We start from the raw sequence: 19,667 nt of genomic DNA, 5'->3' as shown, positions 1-19,667 counted from the left end.
GCAATCCCACACTTGCCACTGTTATCCTTCCTTATATTCAAAACATCAATGACCATATATCAAAAGTTCTAAAGAAATATAACGTGAAAACCAGATTTACTACCTGTCCAAAAATCTCTCAACATCTTCGATCCGTCAAAGACGAAATTCCATTTGAGATGCCAGGTGTTTACAGCATTCCATGCATAAGCGGCAGAGAATACATTGGAGAGACCGGACGAAAAATAAGAACTAGGCTCAAAGAACAAGAAAGATATTTAAAGCTAAGACAAATAAACTCATCAGCAGTTGCCGAACACAATCACGAAACCGGACATAAGATTGTACTCGATAAAACTAAAAACTAAAAATCCGAGAGTCTATAGAAATCTATAAGCAACTCAACAATCTTAACCGCCACTCAGGTCTCTACCTGTCACCAATATGGGAATCAGTTATCCGAGACGATGTTCATGTCCCTCATTTAGTTCCGCCCCTCTCAAACAATATAAAAGCAGGTACAAAGTAAAATTCGAACCAGTTTCAGTCAAGCTCTGAAGAAGGATGATTGGCGAAACGTTAGCTAGTTCGACTCAACAAAAACCGACGCAGGAGGAATCCAGAAGTTTTATAAAAAGTGTTACAGTAGCGCGTGGAAGTTTCTTTGAAAAATTAACGGGGTAGATTGTGAAAAAAAATAAATAAATAGAACTTCATAAAAACATATAGCGTGGCTTCGGTTGATGTATTCGAAAGTAGAACAAAAAATTAAATTTGCATAGGCCACATAAACTACAGTTAATTGATCAATGCATCAACATTTATTCTGGAACCGTCTCTATTTCTTTATATTTGGATTCCCCGAATAATTGTAAACATAATTTTTCAAAGAAAGTTCCACAGGCTACTGTAATACTTTTTTCAAAGCTTCTGGATTCCTCCTGCGTCGGTTTTTGCTTGTAGCAATTTCGACTCGGCAAAAACCGCCGCAGGAGGAATCCAGAAGCTTTGTAAAAAGTATAATTGTAAACATATTTTGTATAGCAAATTGTGATTATAGTTTGCTTTTGCAAGAAATATTAAATGGAACGTTTTCTGAAAAATTTTGTGTTTTTTCCACACAGAATTCTAATTTTTGACAGAAATACCACGGAATCTACGATTTAGTAGCATTTCTGAAAGAAATTTATTAGTGTGAGAAATATGAAGGAAAAGGTTTTTAAATTTTTTTTAAGAAAGTATTTTTTCGAAACAGCACGAATACATTCACTTAGTGAAGGGAGACATTATCGTCACAATTGAGACACGTCCAAATACTATGGCCAAAATCTGCTGAAAACATCCGGGTTTGGCAGCCGTGACTAAAATTCCGGAAACATTCCAAGTGGCTCGCGGCCGTGGGTAATTCTGACATAGTGACACTTTGTATAAACTTTATCAGTTCATAATTGGATATTTTAGAGTACGGAGTAGAATAATAGACATAAGTGCACCTATCTGTCACATGTTTTGACATATTAAAATTTTTATATTTTACAGTAGGGAATATTTCGTTTTCAATGTTGGCAGGAATACTTCACTTGAACTCTACATTTTGTTTAAAGCTTTAAATGAATGTCCTGCGAATTTGTATCCCATTTCACTGACGCTACATCTGAGGTGCCAATACCATCCCACTGAATAAGACTTTATTTTTGTATATAACGTTCTTGAAGGGTCGCAAATTATGGAAACCGCACTATGAGTAGGTTATACCTCATGAAATACTATATAGGCTATATCAGATAAAAGTTTCGATGTGCACAATAATATTTTTATTTTATCCCTAATAATAAATGGTATAATAATTTTTCCTTTATTTCCCCATTCCCATTCCCATTCCTGATTCAGTGGCAGCCATGGACAATGCAAACTATCATCCACAACGTATGGAAAAAACTCTAATTTCATTTTGATAATCAGAAAAACATATTGTAACTGTGCTATGCATACCTCCATATAATTGGGAACTAAAATACTACAGAATGTATAAGGGCACAAGTGAATGGATTTGTAGCAAGACGCAACAAAATGATAGGCCACTGTTTGATTGAATAAAAAACTTTTTTAGTAATTTAATTCTGTATAATATATTTTTTGTAAATTATTTAATAGTAAATAAGGATACCGAATACTACGTATATAATGCAAAATTTTTATTCTGCTTATACGAGAACCGGGCGGTACTTCCTGAACTCGATAAAAATCAAGAATTCTGCAATGAAATCAATGCGAAACAATGAAAGTGACTTAAGTATTCTTCGGGTTACTCTGTAGTGTATTTGCGTACTCAATAAGGTTTTATCGTTCTACACCTTTCTGAAATGGATTATGATTAATTTATATTTACATGTTTATAAATCTGCAAGCCATTCACGATATGAAGAGAAAAAATCAATAGTTATGCCGATCCACTAAAGCGGCTTAAACAAAGTTGCAGCGATGCTGAGGAGCAACAGAAATATTGCCCAACAGTTCGATAAATTATTAAGCAACGAATGAATTTTACCTCTCTCGTGCCGAATTCGCCGGACTATTATTCAATTTGCTAGGTGGCACATACACACCTGTTGTTAGGAAAATTTACGTGCACCGTGTTTCAATTGTATTTCTTTAGCTTTGCGGGCGTACACAGGCAAGGAAATTTCGTAATGGAATAAATTAGGTTTACTGCCCGGCTCTGGTTGTGTTTGATTTAGAGATCTTGGTTTGTTTGCCGCGAAATTTACAAGTTTGGCATTGAGAGGGTTTTTCTGATTTGTTTTTCACGGATTTAATTGAATTCTCATCTTTTTTATTTGGGCAATTTAAAAATCCAGATTGCCCGTCCTATAAAATCGGATAGGGAAGGGAACGTACTTAGATGGCCGCCAATTTCCATCTAATTCAAGATATAAATTGATAACTAGATAGATATACTTGTAAATTTCACTGAGGATGGAAACTGAAGGGAAACTAAGAGGTTTCCATTTGCAAGAGAGCAGAGAGGTGGAGTAAGGGTATCCAAAAGCTGGTGGGGATTCTTAACTATTAATGTAATTTTTTTAATTATTATTTTACACGCTAGAGTGAAAATTCAGCAACGAGGCTACTGGTAATAAACAGAACCGATAGATAACTGAGATCAGCCACAAAGCAGATATTTTAGCAACTTTTTTAATACTCCATATTTCAGCTTTGGGGTTGATCTCAGTTACTCATCTTATTTTTTACAACAAATTGAAACCTGTCCAACTTTTGATAGTGTGATTATTGCTAATTGTGTCCGATTGTGTTTCTGTATTGAAATTTTTTTGCGAATTTGGAAATTGTTGTCATCTTTTAAAAATGTTTGTTACTAAGTTTCGTTATGCTTTTGCAGTTGCGTTATACTTTTAGGCAGGGTTTAGGCAAAAGTTATTAAGTATGAAGTTTCTGAAAAATCTATATTTATATTGCATAATTTTAAACGCTGATCAGCATTATCTTTATCGATATTTGAATTCTTTGTGCGTCCCAAAAGCTATAGCCCGATGTGTTTACCGGCATAAGGGGTGTAATATTGATTTTTATCTCGTAATATTACGAGTGTTATTTACTTTATTATCAGGATTGCTGTACCGCCAGTTAAAACAGGAACAATAATAAAGCACGCTTGTAATTTGCGAAAAAAAGCACACATTTTATTATTAATTTGGTTTTCAAAATGTTGTAAAAAAACAAATTGTACTTATATTCGATATCATATTAAATGACATTTAATAATTCATTATAACTTCTAGGAACTCAAAAATATTTTTTATACAACAATATATCCCAACTTTTGGTCAAGAGTTTATGGAATCGTCGAAGGGATTTTTAGTTCGGATCGAATTGTAACCTTCAAATCAATTGGTCATTACTTTAATTGTGAAGATGTAAGGTTTTTGTACAGGAACATTTTCCATTTACTAAAAGAAAGACTAGAATACTAGATAATGAATTTTTTTATGATGCTATTAACCTCGGTTTTAGATTCCTTATCTTGAAAGTTTCCTCATGCTTTCTTTACTGAAGAGACCGGACAAAAAAAAATCAACTAGGCTCAAAGTACGTGAAAGAGCTTTAAGGTTAAAACACGAAAAACTGGACGTAAAATTTTATTCGATAAAACTAAAATTCTTGCAAGTGATCAATTCTTCTTCCAAAGAAAATCTTAACCGCGACTCATCAATATGGGAATCAGTCATCCATCATCCGTCATCACAATATAGAAGCAGGTACAGAGTAAAATGCGAGCCAGTTTCAGTCAAGCTCTGAAGAAGCCAACAGGGTGATTGGCGAAACGTTAGCTAGTTCGACGCAGCAGCAATCCAGAAGTTTTATAGAAAATATAACAGTAGCCTGTGAACGTTTCTTTGGAAAATTAAGAATAATATTTCTAAGGATTACAGTTTCACCGGTATTTGAATAACAGAAATGGCCCTACTAAAAGTTCAAATACGTCCCGAGAAAACTAACCAAACCGAAATAGAAGCGAAAGAATAAATTGAGTAGCTATTACGGGAAATTTATAGCTTTCAAGCGAGGTAACATCCGGCGTGGACACCTGAAAATATTTGCGTGCTTTTCGGCTTCGCTATAGGTCGGGTCGGCTCTCGCTTTATATCGTGAAGCTTGTTGCATGATCGGAAAATTGAAAAAGGAAGTCGCACTCTATTAGCATGTTAAGTGCTATGAATAAATTCAGGGGAGTTGAAGGAACTTTAAGCGGCGCAAAATAAACAACACTCGCTTTTCGCGAGACGCTGTTGTAGGTTAGGTACATTAAAAATTCCATTTGAAATCTGCTTAAATTAGAGCGGAAGTTAATAGTAAAACGTCACTGTTCAAATGAATCACAATCTTAATATCGATCATGTGTTACACTACGGATGGTTAATATAATCGATAGGAGCGTAAATTGGCAATTGCGAAAATTAGGATGACGGTTAAATTTAAAAATATTGTCAAATTTAAAGATTCTTGAAAATTCATATTCACCTTTCTCAAAGCTAGTTTCAGATATATCTTATACTTGTACTTTACCTAAGACGTTTCGTCGAACAAAAATCATCAAATGTCAAGCTTTCAAATACGAAGCGGAATTAAAAAAAAATCTTTAGTGAAATTTGTCAGGTTTGTATGTTAAAACCTAGATCGGAAACCAAAACTGTGATAAAAATTACAAATTTATTTCAGTCAATAAAATAAGCTTTATCCATTGTTATTGTTTACTTAATTTATTGACTACGCGACTGGTAATAAAACGTTTTGATAACTATGCTAAACGTAATAAATTTTCTGATTTCGGTTAATAAACTGATTTATAATCTATACAGGTTATTATTTTTTGAATTTTACAATTTTCAATATATAGCAGCATAGCATAAGGAAATAGTTAGAGGAAGCCAAATTTCACAATTTCAAGTAAAAATTTCAATTACTTCTTTCTTTTAGCGCTTATGTTACATCTTTCATTATTTAATAAACGGCGGAACTGAAATTTGTCATACAGCTGCAGCTACGTTTTATTTCAAAGAGCTAATAAGTTTTTTTCTCATGAACTACCGGGTTTGCTGACTTCGCACTCGTTGGGCAGATATAACTGTCGATGACTACACACTGAAAATCAGTTCTTTTGTAGAATGGTCAAAATTATTTTAATTTTAATCAGTACGAATGTTTATGTTTATATTTGAAATCAAAGGATATCGGGTAGCGGTATTTTAAAATTGATGTCAGATATAAACCTGATTATGTCTGCTGTCGATATATCATTATCAACAATCTGTCAATCTAGATTTTCTGCAACGTAAGAGAAAAATTCTTCTATTCTATTTCTTTTCCAAAATTTCTTAAAAAATGGGTAAATCCACAAAATTTTTACGACATTAACACTCCTAAAAATCCACAATTTTTTTAATGAAAAAAGGAAGATTTGCAATTTGCTTACAACATTTTGCAAAATGTATAAACTTAAACGAAGTAAAGTTAATACAGAATTTTTATGGGTAAAATTAATTTACGTCTAAGAATAAAAGATATGAGAAGCAGCAAAAATTTGCTGTTAAATATTTCATCATACAAAATTTCACCAGGCTGTACAAGATACAACGCAAACATCGCACAAAATGAGATAAGAAAAAAACCAATGTAATTATTTAACTGCCCTCGCATTGATGTTGTGTTGAATTTAATCTAAATTCGCAAACATAATATGAGATAACTAAATCCAGTTTTAGGTAAACCACAAGTGAATATGGTTACGGAAAATGCATCCAAGTCGTCGGAAAGTCAAAAATGGCCGCAAATTTTAGCGATATTAATAGGTACATTTTTAACGTTTGAATTTTTTAAGCACGGGGAACAGTTATGGGTGACAGTGTGACAGCATTCTCTCAATTATTACAGTAAGCATAACTTCACTGAACAATGGAGCGATGTTCTCTTGGACTTCTCCATTTATGCTCACAGTGACAGAGGATAAAGTTAATTACAACATCACCATCGAAGAAGCGTCATACTTCACTGTATTTCCCCCGCTTGGTAAGATATTTTATGAACAAAATACTTGCTACATATTTCGCCGTATACATTTTAACACTCGTTCATTAAACAGTGACTTAATGACAAACTTGTTACTTCAATTTCACTTCTATTTTTATTTAAAAAAATATGCAGGACCTAATAAAAAAAATTTTTTTCAATTTGTGATAGATTGAATACAAAAGACCTTTAAAATCAAAAAATCTCCGAAACTCTTTCGTTAAATGTGGGACATAACGGGTGATTCAATAAGAGTTTCCACATTACAATCGGAAATATTTTTGAAACGCCACTGTATTTGTTTATTATTATATGAGATTTCTAACCTCAAAACATAAACAACAACTGAACAAGTTTTTTTTAGTATTTTAATGTGGAAACCCTTATTGAACCACCCTTTATAAGCTACAAACATACTCTGAATTCATTGAATATCTTAATTTACTGTACTTACTTTTTAACTACAGCTTAACAATTCGCGTTTCCTTGGTCTATATTTATCATCAACATCATGTAATATTTTATTTAATATTAATACTTTTTTTTTATTTATTAGAGTTTTCTACCAGGAAACGTGTAAAATAAAAATAAAAATTACAAAGATGGGCCGACTTTTTCGTAGCTCTCTGTACACATATTACAAATGACATAATAACTATTTATACATATTTATTATTAATTCCCTTCTATAATCACTTTCCTCGCTGCGGATTTGCTGTTAAAGTTTTGAAGTGGGATCCTCCTTCATTTTGATATTTTCGGTCTTGCCTCACTTCCCTTGGAACCTCGAAATAACGTTTTCAGGCATATTAACCGCGAGCTTGGCGTTCTTCAACCTCAACGACTTAATCGGGAGAAAATGGACGTTAATGGTACTGACATTGCCCCAATTTACTTTTTGGATCACGACAATATTTGCGAGGAACGTTTACGTGTTCTACTTTGCCAGGTTCGTAAGCGGAATGAGCGACGCGGCCATGTTTTTCTCGCTCCCCGTTTACATCGGCGAAATATCGACTCCGAAAGTGAGAGGAACATGGGGAAATCTGCAAACGTTCGCCTATTATCTGGGAACATTCTCGATCAATTCAATCGGTAAGATGGCGGCTGTGAGTGGTCCTGTTGTTTCACTGCTGATTTCAGGCAGTTTCTTGGGAGTAAAACAAACGGCTTATATCTTCCTCTCGTTGCCGGTGCTCTTCCTGGTCGGTTTCTCCATGATGCCGGAATCTCCCTATTACTACATAATGAAAGGCGAGCATGCGGAAGCCAAGAAATCCATACGATGGTTTCTGAAGAAGGACATCGTCGAGGAAGAGTTTCTTCAAACGAAACTAGACGTGGAACGTCAAATTTCCGAATCGGGAACGTGGAAAGACCTGTTTTATATCAGGAGTAATCGAAAAGCGCTCCTGGCTGCCGTATTCCTGCGTTACGCCCAGCACATGGCGGGTTTAACGGTACTGCAGACGTATACTCAGATAATTTTCGCTCGATCCGGAGGCAGTCTCAGTCCTCAAATCTCCGCGATCATCTACAGCGGATTACTATGCGGATTTAACCCGATGTCCGGACTGCTTCTCGAGAAAGTCGGCAGAAGAAAATCGTTCATGGCGTCCTGCTTCTTCTGCGCGTTTGCGTCACTCGTGGAAGCTATATATTTCTACCTTAACGATAACGTGACGTCGGTCAATATGGATTCCGTACGGTGGATCCCCTTATGCGGCGTAGTCGGGTGGATAATATTTTTTTCGGTCGGTTTGAGCAGCGTACCGACGCTGATGCTCGGCGAATTGTTTTCGGCCAGCATCAAAACCAAAGGGCTTTGCGTAACGAATATTTGCTTCGCCCTCTCGTCCTTTTTCCATACGTATTTGTTTCATTTGCTCAGTACTTACGTCGGTATGTATTGTCCGTTTTTAGTGTACTCGATCGTATCGCTGGCGAATACAGCGTTGACTTTGTGGATTATACCCGAAACGAGGGGCCGTACGTTGGAGCAAATACAGCAAGAATTGAAATCAAAGGGTGCCTAAAAAATGCAATTCGGAATTAGTCGCTTTGAACCAACTTCGATAGTAACGTCGGCCTAGAATAGGACCGTTGTATTTTTTCGACTAACGGGCGTTGTTCACATATTTGAATTGGCGTAAAGTAAACATTTTTTCACCGATCTCGAAATTGTTTACTTTTTTGTAGTATTAGTGAGTGCGCCTGCGCTAAATCTAAGATGCTTCCGAAGTTTTCTGTTATTATTACTCTTGTTTCTATTATTATGTTATTATACTGCTGAGCAAAGGAATTCAACAAATTTTAATATTTTGTGTGTAACAGCTAACATTCACTCCAATCGATATTTCAAAGTTATATTTTTAAACTTTAAAAACAAAAGAAAATTTACAAACCAATTCATTTTTTTCCAATGGCTTTTATGCATTCATTCAGAGAACCAGGAAATTGCTTTTAATTTGTGGTTTTTGTTACTTTTGTCAACATCAATGGGTAGCAGGTTCAGTAATGTCTCTTGCGAGTAAAAGATTTCTTTGGATGGTATAATAATTCTGTAGCAAAAAAAATGGCTTTATTTCAGTTGCAGGCCCCTTGGTCCAATAACTTATGCTTTATATAATGCTGTTAAAAAATTAACCTCTTTTTAATTTCGCATTTCTATAGCAAAATTGGTAATGAGAATCAAAAAAAAAATATTAGACGTTCTGGAAATTAGAAATAGGACTTTTGAGAATTTTTGGAGTGCGATCACAGGAAGACAATTACAATAATGAATTAGACTGTATGTTAATAACCTGTATAAAATATATCACAAAAAAGTTTACGTAAATTCAGTTCAAAAATGATTATTACTAATTGGAAACTAATTTGTATAAAATCCTTATGGAGGTGTGAAAAACTAAAAAGAAACAAAAAATAATTGTATCAATAAAAAATAACGAATATCTGAATTACACGTAATAAATTTAAAAATTTACAAGAAGTGCTAATGAAAATTAGGAAAAAAAGGGAAATTAAAAGTAAGACATATTTTAGACATATTTTTCAACAACAATTTCTTTCTCTCTTACCAAGCAGGATATAGAAAGAAATGATCGATGATCGATCATCTAGTACTGCTTGAACATCATATAAACGAAGCTATCAGAAAAAGAAAGCACTTGGCATCAGTACAGTAAAGTTTCAAGGTCAGAGCTGATGATACTTACCCTACATCTAGAGTATTGGAGAACGGCATCTCACAAGGACAACACTTACGTTGATAGCAATTGCAATAAATGATATATGTAGAAGTATAGGTCCAGAAATAAAAGTGTATCTATGTAGATGATATAGCAGTCCTCTGCAGAGGCAAAAAAGTTGAATAATTAACAAAAGCATTGCAATCAGCTATTAATGTGGTAATACGAAACGGTGAAAAGATCGGCTATAAATTTTCAAAATAAAAAGGAAAAAAGTAAATGTGTTCACATGGTATTATCGAGTGTGTAAATAAAATAAAATGCTTAGAACTTGCTTTTGATAGCAGACTCATCTGACAAAATGAAATTGCGAAACTCGCCACATAGTGTAAACAATTACTAAATATCCTGAAACTTTATGCGAAATGGGGAGCAGATCGGAAAAGTTGACTTCAAATCTGCAAAGCGTTCATTGTGTCAAAAATCTGCTAGAAAATCTTACTAGATTTACTAGAACGTATTCAAAATATTGGAATTAAATATTGCCTGCGTGCTTTTCCAACAACACCGGTCCAGTGTTTGGATTGATGCCACAAAAACTACAAAGAAAAGTCGCGATGACAACATATATAATGGCTGAACAATGAATTCCTCTTGTCTGATATAAATACCTACTCGAGTAGAAGAAGTATTACACGTCCTTTAGCAGTGAGATATAGAGAATATCTCAAAAAGGTTGAGGTTAACTTACCCAGAGAACCGATAGAAGATGGTGATGAAATCACAACTGCCAACAACTTGTTACCAAGGAGAAAACACTTCAGAAAATTAGTTAACGAAAAAATCCGTTAGGACTACCAAAACATCTGGATTGGATGTAACACCTTGCTTGGACAAATAATACCAGAAGGAACACCAAAAAAGAACCATACAGACTGGAAGTAGTAAGAACTTTTGGAGTATCTACAGGACACACATCCCTTACCCACAAACATCTCCTTAATGATGAACTTCCTCCCATGTCTGATATATGTGAAGTAAATTTGATCTTCGTTCATCAGTGAATGTCCAAAGACAACAACATAAAATAAAACTGATTTCTGAAGACAACTTGAAGAAGGAACAGATATATAAAAAAAATTATGACTATCTGTGTGTATGCAATAGAGTAAGGGCCCTAGCAGCTGATGCGGCGGGTGTTTAAGTGGATGAGCCGAGACTACACAACTCACGAGGGAGTGAATTAAACAAATTGCGTCTCACGCGAAATTCCAAACACACAGCTATGAGTGAATAATATTCCGCGGTTAAAAAATATCTTGCTCTCTTCTCTTAGATGCCCTTCTATGTTTTAACAAAGATATACAGGACCACCTCAAAGAATTTGCCTGCTTAACAAATAACCCAGTCAGTCACCCTGTATAACGAGGTAGTGAGAAACTGCAATAGCTTGATTTTAGATGTTTTAAATCAGGTATCCCTGTATCTTTACAGCGTATGCAACCTTCCAGCTTTTCAATTTCAATCAATAAGAATTTAGCAATAAGTTAATACAAATTAGTTAGTTTTGTTTAATCACATCCACATTAAAGTAATTGTACGTATGGAGCGTTCAACAAGTAAGGTGACTTTTAAGTTTTATAAAAAAATATCCCCCCAAGATATAATATACTTGTGCGAACGTTTTTTCTAATCTTTGAAGCACTTCTGGTAAGCACTTTCTGGAATAGCCTTGACTTCTTCCAGCGATTTTTTTTATCTCCTTAGTCGTTCCAAACCTACCTGCTTTCATGGGTTTCTTGGGTTTTGGGAACAGGAAAAAATCGCAGTTTCTACGGTTTAAATGTGGGTCTGCACTTTCACTTCTCTGCTAAATTTGAAGTCGATAGTTACAAAATGTGACTCTATTACACTTCTGAATGTGGTATAGAATATCCCCGGTACAAAAGTTTTAGATGTCCATACGGACTATATGGTCGCGTGAAAGAAAATGGCAGCTGAAACACAGCCTTCTAGTCATGGTCAATTATCCTTATAAGGGGTACCCAATTTTCAGTTTTTTTTTGCAATTTTCCGGCGCACCCTGTACATTTTTAAAAAATCATCAAGAATAAGTGATTTTGGCCACTATCTCGCGCGTCTTCTGGGTCAAGAATTGTTTCGATCGTCTATACCGTTTTCGATTTCATCGATTTTTCGAAAGTCACAAGCATAATTAATACATATTTTTTATTGTAAGATTTTTATGCATTATGGTCTCCACATAATCTCCCCGACATAGACTTGAGAGAAACCTCATAAAATTCGCATTTAACGCGACGAAATAAATCGAAAAAGTGAAGAGAAATCTAATATTAAGTCACATTTTGAAAGGGACTTTATTAAATTCCGCGCCGTTTGTTGTGAGTTTTCCCCCGATCCCCAAATTGATTTTAATTTAATAGACCGTCTTCCATTTTCCCCGCCGCCCGCGGAACGTTTTGTTCCGAGTTTTCTGCCGAAGAATTATAAAATCGCCAGATTTCAATTTCAAATATCGATGCTCCTTTTATACTGTCGCTATACGAATCGATCCATTATATTTTTAATTAATGCTTTAAATCGAAAGTCAACGTTTCTCAACAATTTCTTGATATAGAGGTATATCGGGGATGAAATTGATATCGGGGATGAAAGGAACGTTTCGTTCTAGAAGACATGGTTTTCAAAAGAACGACTGATTTTCTTTATCGAATTTTAACTTCACGGAACTTTGGAATGTTCATGGTGAGCTGCTGCTGTTCTTTTCGTGACACAATATCTTGAAAACTGGCGCGAACATAAAATAATATTAAATCTACACTCTATCTCAAATTACAGCAGTTTAAGGTAAAATGGAGTACGTAATAATCTCGGTAGCAGGTAGAAGTCGATAGTCTTAATGCGAACATTTTAACTCCAACTTCAAAAATGTTTACAATAATTACCGAGATTTTAATAAGAATTGACTTCTACGTAAGAAATTCTGTTAATATGTAAATGTAAATTTTCGGAAACATTTTTAGGTTAAATTACTAGTAGTAGTAAAAAAATATTCCAATATTTGAATATTTTCGTTTCCACAATATATGAAATATATTGTATTCCTTATTATTAAATTGAAATACAAATTATTAAATTAAAAAAATACATCTCTTATGTAATATTTGTTATTAATGTATTTAAATCGAAATTGTAAAATATGTTGTTTAAATTGTATTTTCAAAATTTCATATTTAGTGGCCGAAAATTTTAATAAATTGAATCTTTTTTTTTTCATTTTGTTTTAGGATTTATTTTATTAGGAAAAAAAATGTTTCTTTTCACTTTATTACACGAGTAATGAATAAACTTAAATATGGTTTCTCTCATATTGCACTTGTTTTATTTTATGCACTTTATTTTAACTGCACAATAATTTCTATTAATCTGACAATAAGAACAAAATTTATTTTACATTTCATGATTTTAGTTTCAAACTTTCAAACTGATAACACAGGGCACCAAAATGAGAAAAAATGCTGCCGGAATAGTTCTGATTCTAAAAATTGATAATAGATAAAGATAAAAAATGTAGAAATAAATATATACTTAATGGAGAAAATAGGAATTTCCGACTTTATATTAAACTCTAATTAGCCAAATATGTAGTTGGAATAGGGAACTTGACGTCTTACATACAAAACACCGAAAGTTTTTCATTTGTTGAGGTTCGCGGTGTAGAAGCTAAAAGGTATAGAAAATTTAGGCACTAGTTTTAAGTCAATATAATCAACTCAAAGTTTTCTAGTTTTTAAAATTCAAACAATAATATTTGTGTTGCTCCCATTATTATCATGCAAAGCACAATACGCACGAATACAAACTGGTGTAGATTAAATACCATCACACTATAGACGAGTCAAAAATAAAGGTAAATAATATAATTCTCGGCATATAATCTGAGAATAATACTATAACATATCGGCCTATCGATCGAAAAGCAGCGGTATGACGTCACGATCATTCATATTGGTTTTGAGTCTTGATTTTTGGTATGTGTTATATCTATACATAAACAAATGTATTTAAAAAATAAAAAAAAAATTCAAGTTTCCCATTGTCTCTGACCCAATCTTATCGGTTACCGGTTTACCGGTCCTACTTAATCAGCTGTTTATAATTCTATAATTCCTTACTTTCATACTACTAATTTACTATGACCCGATCCGACTATACTTGATTAACCCCCACAACAGCACTGGGTTAACAAATATGGACCTTCCGGAGAAATATTACTTCTCCCCTTGCATATCAAGCTGATAAAGCAATTTGTAAAGACTTTGAATCGAAATACAAATTGTTTTGGGTACTTGTCATGGGCTTAGCACGGAAAAACTAAAAGCTGGGTTATTTAATAGTCCTCAATTAAGGCACCTTCAAAGAGAGTAAATCTAACTAACCAAAACTAACATTTGGTGTTCATTTATAATAGTACACCATTTTCTTAGCAATCATACAGTAGAGAATTGTGTAGAATTAGTGGAAACTGTGATTTTAAATTTGAATTAAGTTGGTTGTAACATAAGTATAAGTTCCGTAGCGACCTAAAGAGTTTTCCAAAAAACTTAGATGATTTTAGTGGGAAATCAAGAAATTAAAATTATAAGATGGGGACGATGGGATAGGCACATAATGAGCGACTACTGCTGGAAACTTCAACGAGACTTCCTTAGTAAATTCCATTCTAGAAAGTTGTATAGAAGAAAATTTTTAAGTGATAAGTGAATAATGTATGTAACAACTCACAATAATAATGTAACAATTATAACGTAAAATATTCCAAGAGTTAACAATATGAAATGATATAAACTTAAAAACTATATCCGAAAGACAAAATCCGAGAGCACGTTCCAGTTGTATATATAAAAAGGCCAGAAAAAAAGGCAAGAAAAGTACAGAAAACACGATCAAATTTGTCGAAAAACACGCGGTCGTTCAAAAAAATTTGATTTTAATTTGAGATTGCTTTAGAGAGGCGATCATTTGGAGCCCATTACTGCAGAAAAAAAGTTAATCGACATTTTCTGTTTGTATTTTCTCTGGTAACATATAAGGGGAGAAACATAGAACACTAGTAATAATAATCAATCACATCCAACAGGCAACCAGACATGCGACACCCATATTGTTTGGTGGTTAATTCGACCCTTCATTCATACGTACAGGCCGGTATCTAAGGTGTCTCGGTGTAATTATGTTTCGTAGGACGTCTGACAATTACTCTAAATGTCCGTTGTAGCACATCTGCATAATTATACCGAGACCGGTCAATAAAGTTTATAACGTGTAGGCGTTCTAAATATTTGGCCATAGTTTTGGAGTACCGGGAAAGCAGGGACATATTTTGAAGAGGAGACAGAGTTCATATTCACTTTGAAGTTAGAGAAAAATGCTTTTGTGATTCTAATTAATTGAAAAGAAAAAGGTATGTTTTTTATTATTCGAACGGCTTCAAGGATGTTTCGATTTAGAAGAAATTAATTTTAATCTATGATTGCGTATTCGGAAAAAAGAAGTATAGTTCGACCAGAGATATAGTGCCTTTACGACCGACCCCGTGATCAACTTTGCCTCTACTCCAAAACCGCAGTCTTTTATGGGGCACCCTGCCGAGCAAATTCTTACCCGTAACCATTCGAGTACCGTTCTAGAATTTTTTTTACCAACCTAGCAATTCTTGAAACATGTACCAAAAAAATAGCACAAAATAACAATTTATTACGTTCTATTTCATTACATTTCTACACAATATACAAAATATTAAATATATTAATATTAAGTATCAACCACTTGAAAATGGTCACTATCGGTACTCTCGTCACCTAGTTCAATGACGGAGTTGCCACTAATCGTTCTTGATAAATATTTTCATCTTTTATTACTCGTTTTTCACAGTTAGACCAGCTTTGTAGTGATAATTTAGTTATTCTTGCCAAATTCCGTTTATGGTAGTATAACAAAATTTTGGTGCTTCTTCTTATATGCGCTTTCAACTCAGACCAAATAAACTCAATTGGGTAGAATAGGCAATTCTGCGTGGGTAATCTCAAGATTTCATGTCCATTTTGTTGTGCTATCGAATCGATTTTGTAGTCTTTATTAAAATGTTTTATTTTTAATAATTACCGAAGTTTTTCCGTGTAGTTCTCTTAAAAATATAAATCACTTTCGTACAGAAATTCTTTAATTTCTTCTTTATTTGGAATTTTTCTAATTTGGCCTGAATGATACTCCACACAATAACTGTATTTGGCGACAGTTTTGGCAAGAATTTATTTTCAAACTAGTTCTCAAATATTTCCGCGGTCATGTTTTCAAGGCAATCCACACTTGAATATTTGACATTTTTGACAAAAATAAGGCATCTTCCGCCCAACCATTTTTGGACCCAGCATGAAGAATTATAATGCGTTTTGTGAAGTACACACTTTGGTCTGTTTTGCTCCAGAAATTTTTTAATTCCATTTAAATAATCCACCCGCCACTGCGAAATTCTTTGAGATTCCATTAGCACTTGACGTGCGTGTTGCTCTTTAAAAACCTCGCGAAATACCAGCATCTTCTTTCACTTTCCTCTTGACTATCCCATTCAAAACAATTTGTTTAGCATCCGAAGACAAATGGATCAGTTTTTTTATTTGCTGAGGCAGTTCGTCTTCTAAATTGTCATTAGGTTCGACTACCATCTCCACTTCGGCTTCAAATTCTGCATTGTTTTCCATATCTTCTTCTAACAGGGACATCTGCTTCATTCCATCGTCTCCACCACATTTTAATGTGTTAAAAACAGGAACTTTAAAAAATGTTTAATTATAAGATTCCAATAAATATCTATCTGTTTTTTTTTTGCAAATCGAAGAACTATGTAGAAGACACAAAAATACATGGCGAAAAATGTTAATCGACAAGCACACAACACAAAAATGATTATTTTCAAACTTTACCTGGAAGATAAATAGCGTACAGGTACTTCCCCTTACCCTTTACACTATCCAGTGAAAACCGCCTCGCAGGGTCAAAACTCGGGATCAGGTACATAAATACGTACTTAATTGAAGGAACGCAGTCAAATACCTCCGTAACATATACGGACATGATGCAATTATCCCGATGTTAAAATAAACGCTTCTACTTATTCGAAAATACCCCGCAGCATCAATGCTTAATCAAACTTAAAAAGTTTCAAATAAAAATTTCAAATTTCTACAAATATTCGTTACGGTCCATCTCAGGCAAGACCTACTTAATGCAGAAACACCTGTTGGGATGGTACTGTACAATACTTAAAACGTCAAAGCAATAAATGCACTATATTTTTGGTCGTATTATATCTAATTGAAAGCTATATATAGGCGGTAAGTAAAACAGTTTCTGCTCTAATTTTAAATAAGAGCAAAATGAGTTTTGAAAAAATGAGCTCTGAAAAACGATCTTTTAAAACATTTTCCTTAGTTTTCAAGCACCTTGCATACCATCAAATTAGATTTGATCATAAGTTAAAAATGATTAGAATTCTCTAAATTTTGTATTTGATATGTGAACTCACTTTTTTTTTATCTAAGAGGAACAGAAATATGTTTTATTAAGCGACAAGTTTGTTTCTGTATAGTACATTTAAAACAGCCATGCATAATGTACTGGGCATCCTACAAGTCTCGCCATGCCCATTTTTAAAGCTGTTTCAAAAAATGCGCATTTAAACATCTCATTGATCTTCATTTCAGATATTTTTTTCTGTTGTTCCTTTGTTTATTTATCAATCAATAGTGAGGCATTGATTCATAAAATTACTTTTTATTTTTATTTCGCTGCTAAAACCTGAGACTCGGGTTCCCAGCAACCACGTGTGCATTTGCATATTATGCGCCAATTCATTTAAACCCACATCTCAGGAACACTGACCGCACTCTACGTAATTTTAATTCGATAAACTGAAATAAACTATTTTGTTGATTTAACTAAAACGCGGGGAAGGTCCTCAAAACAATATAACAGGTCCCGTGCACTTGGACACGTATTTTATGAATATGCAAATATATGCAAGGAGGACCAAACAAAGTTGGAAGTTCATTTTTATGCTGGGAGTCTTAACCGCTAAATGACTAATACAATATTCATTTATGGACGAATCTGTCTGTGAATTTATACATATTTTACGGCAGGAAACAAGCGGAAGTTCTCGTGTCGTATTGAAAAAAAATGAACCTCATCGAATAAACTTTGAGTTTCAGCTATGACAGCTGGAATGACTTTGCTCTTCAAACTGGAACATCTATTAAAGCACACTGTTGCTTTCAGGATTCATTCATTCCTTCATTTATGTCATTATGTCATTATATGACAGATTGTTTCCAATAAATACATCATTAGGTTAAAAAACTTTAATTATGCGCGGAACTATGCATCACTTCAATTTTTATTTAACTTATGTCGGCCTCTTAGCGACTGCACGAAATTGTTATCGCAGATGGGTTTTTACGTTTCTTCGCGGACAGTCAGGTCATCTTATCATATTGTATTGTATTGTATTCATACAGTTGAGCTTTGTTTTCTTTTAAATTTCTTTAAATTGATCTCGTCTGGATTGGGTTGTTCATCGGTATACATTCGGTAAATTAGTTATTCGTTTATGTCAACATGGTGATTATAATTAGTGCATTAATTGTCTTGAAAGTTTATTACTATGATTATTAGGATTAACGGCTAATATTTTCAAAGCAACTGCTAATCCATTTGGATAATTAATTAATTATTAATACCGTTAGGAAAATCTATAAAATTTGACTTAACCGTTGCGTTGGCTCATTAAGAACGTATTCTGGTAGCTCACAGACATATGTGAATGGCTAACTTTCGGGCATAATCCACGACGAATAACATTACTGCCCCTTCATTAACGTCCCGATGCTGTATCGGAAAGATTTAATCTGACACGTACGCGTCGCGTTATGCCGCCTATGAATTAGAAATTAGGATCGGCTCTCCTAATTGCGTCGAATTGGAGCATTCGGAATAGAGGCGTGCTTAAGGGAGTGTCCGGTAATTGGTGTATATCCGCAGAAATAAGAGTTACCAGCGGCATTTTTTTGTAAGAAAATTAAGATCATTTATCTAACCTCTACGAAAGTTTATTATTTATCATAAAAGTCGACGATTAGATCATAAGGACTTGGTGCTGCAGGCGATAATTAAGTATTCCAAATATGTTATCCTGTATCCTTTCTTTTCATTTATCTTCGTTCTTTTCTTACTGCTATCATAGCAAATTTAGTAAATATCTTTTTCACAATTTACTTTGGTCTGATAACATTTGTAATTAATTATCCTTGCAAATATAGAAAATAATAAAATTGATATTAAATAAGGTTGAATTTAAGAATTTTTGTTCATTGGAGACCGCTATGATTTTTTTCTTGTCTTAAAACTAACCAAAACACATATTCTTTTCCTTCTTTTATTTTATTTAATATTTAAAACTTCGTATAAACATAAAATTAGGTCCCAGGATCAGACACGTCATTATTTGTTATATTAATTTTATTGTAATATTCTCCATAATGATTATTTTTATTTTGAATTGAACTACAGAATAATACAAATACGACAAAAATAACGTCAAAATTGTCCTGGTTTCATGTTATAGCAAAAATACGACATTTAGAGAACATTTTGAAGCTAAATTAAAGCATTAAGACACACTTTGACACCTTTAAAAAAAGACCAGAGATACGATTATTAAAAAATGAAAATAGGTATAAAAAAGTAGCGTAGCAATAGTAGTACACGCAAATTTCATTAAAACACATCGAATACTTCATTAACTAAAAGACGTATGTATTTGTTTGTAATTTA

At 33.7% G+C, this 19,667-nt stretch overlaps 2 protein-coding genes across 3 annotated transcripts in view; one reads left to right on the top strand and one right to left on the bottom strand.

The window, feature by feature from the left end:
- Window positions 1-19,667, bottom strand: part of LOC132704155 (alpha-2C adrenergic receptor) — a 347,733-nt gene that overhangs the window by 47,696 nt on the left and 280,370 nt on the right. The window lies entirely within an intron of this gene.
- Window positions 6,268-8,903, top strand: LOC132703641 (facilitated trehalose transporter Tret1-like). Of its 2 annotated transcripts, XM_060673022.1 has the most exons (5): window positions 6,268-6,347; window positions 6,430-6,564; window positions 7,369-7,659; window positions 7,708-8,434; window positions 8,488-8,903. In XM_060673022.1, the coding sequence occupies exons 1-5, from the start codon at window positions 6,278-6,280 to the stop codon at window positions 8,618-8,620; spliced, it is 1,356 nt and encodes a 451-aa protein (XP_060529005.1). In that variant the 5' UTR covers window positions 6,268-6,277; the 3' UTR covers window positions 8,621-8,903. The 2 variants fall into 2 exon arrangements, with proteins under 2 accessions (XP_060529005.1, XP_060529004.1); XM_060673021.1 differs by having other exon boundaries at window positions 7,708-8,903.

The sequence above is a fragment of the Cylas formicarius genome, unplaced genomic scaffold, assembly GCF_029955315.1.
Source record: "Cylas formicarius isolate icCylForm1 unplaced genomic scaffold, icCylForm1.1 PGA_scaffold_6__28_contigs__length_40554024, whole genome shotgun sequence".
NCBI lineage: Eukaryota > Metazoa > Arthropoda > Insecta > Coleoptera > Brentidae > Cylas > Cylas formicarius.
The sequence above is the reverse complement of the archived record's forward strand: the minus strand, read 5'-3'. Positions and strand labels throughout refer to the sequence as shown.